The 236-nt window shown below is 59.7% G+C and overlaps 1 protein-coding gene across 1 annotated transcript in view; it reads right to left on the bottom strand.

The window, feature by feature from the left end:
* The window catches only part of LOC119587748 (cryptochrome-1-like), a gene marked incomplete in the record, with an annotated part of 40863 nt that overhangs the window by 24388 nt on the left and 16239 nt on the right, over positions 1-236 (bottom strand). The window contains 1 exon segment of the mRNA XM_037936434.1: positions 95-203. Coding sequence (XP_037792362.1) covers positions 95-203 — 109 coding nt within the window.

The following is a 236-nucleotide window of genomic DNA, read 5'->3' on the forward strand; positions in this document are numbered from 1 at the left end:
CAGAACAGACAACAGAAAGACCAAACTCACCCACAAGACATTGAGCTGAACGCAACTGAACGCCGCCCCCCCCCTCCCCCCAGAGCTCACTCACCCTAAAGAGCTGCGGCAGGACGTCCGCCGGCTGCCCGCGGATGACGAAGAGCCGCGAGTTGAGCTTCCGCAGCGAACTGTCCAGGTCCTCGAGGCACTGCAGCAAAAATCTGCGCGGGACGAGGAAGAAAGGAGATGAGATT

This window comes from Penaeus monodon, chromosome 23 (assembly GCF_015228065.2).
Source record: "Penaeus monodon isolate SGIC_2016 chromosome 23, NSTDA_Pmon_1, whole genome shotgun sequence".
NCBI classification, from domain to species: domain Eukaryota; kingdom Metazoa; phylum Arthropoda; class Malacostraca; order Decapoda; family Penaeidae; genus Penaeus; species Penaeus monodon.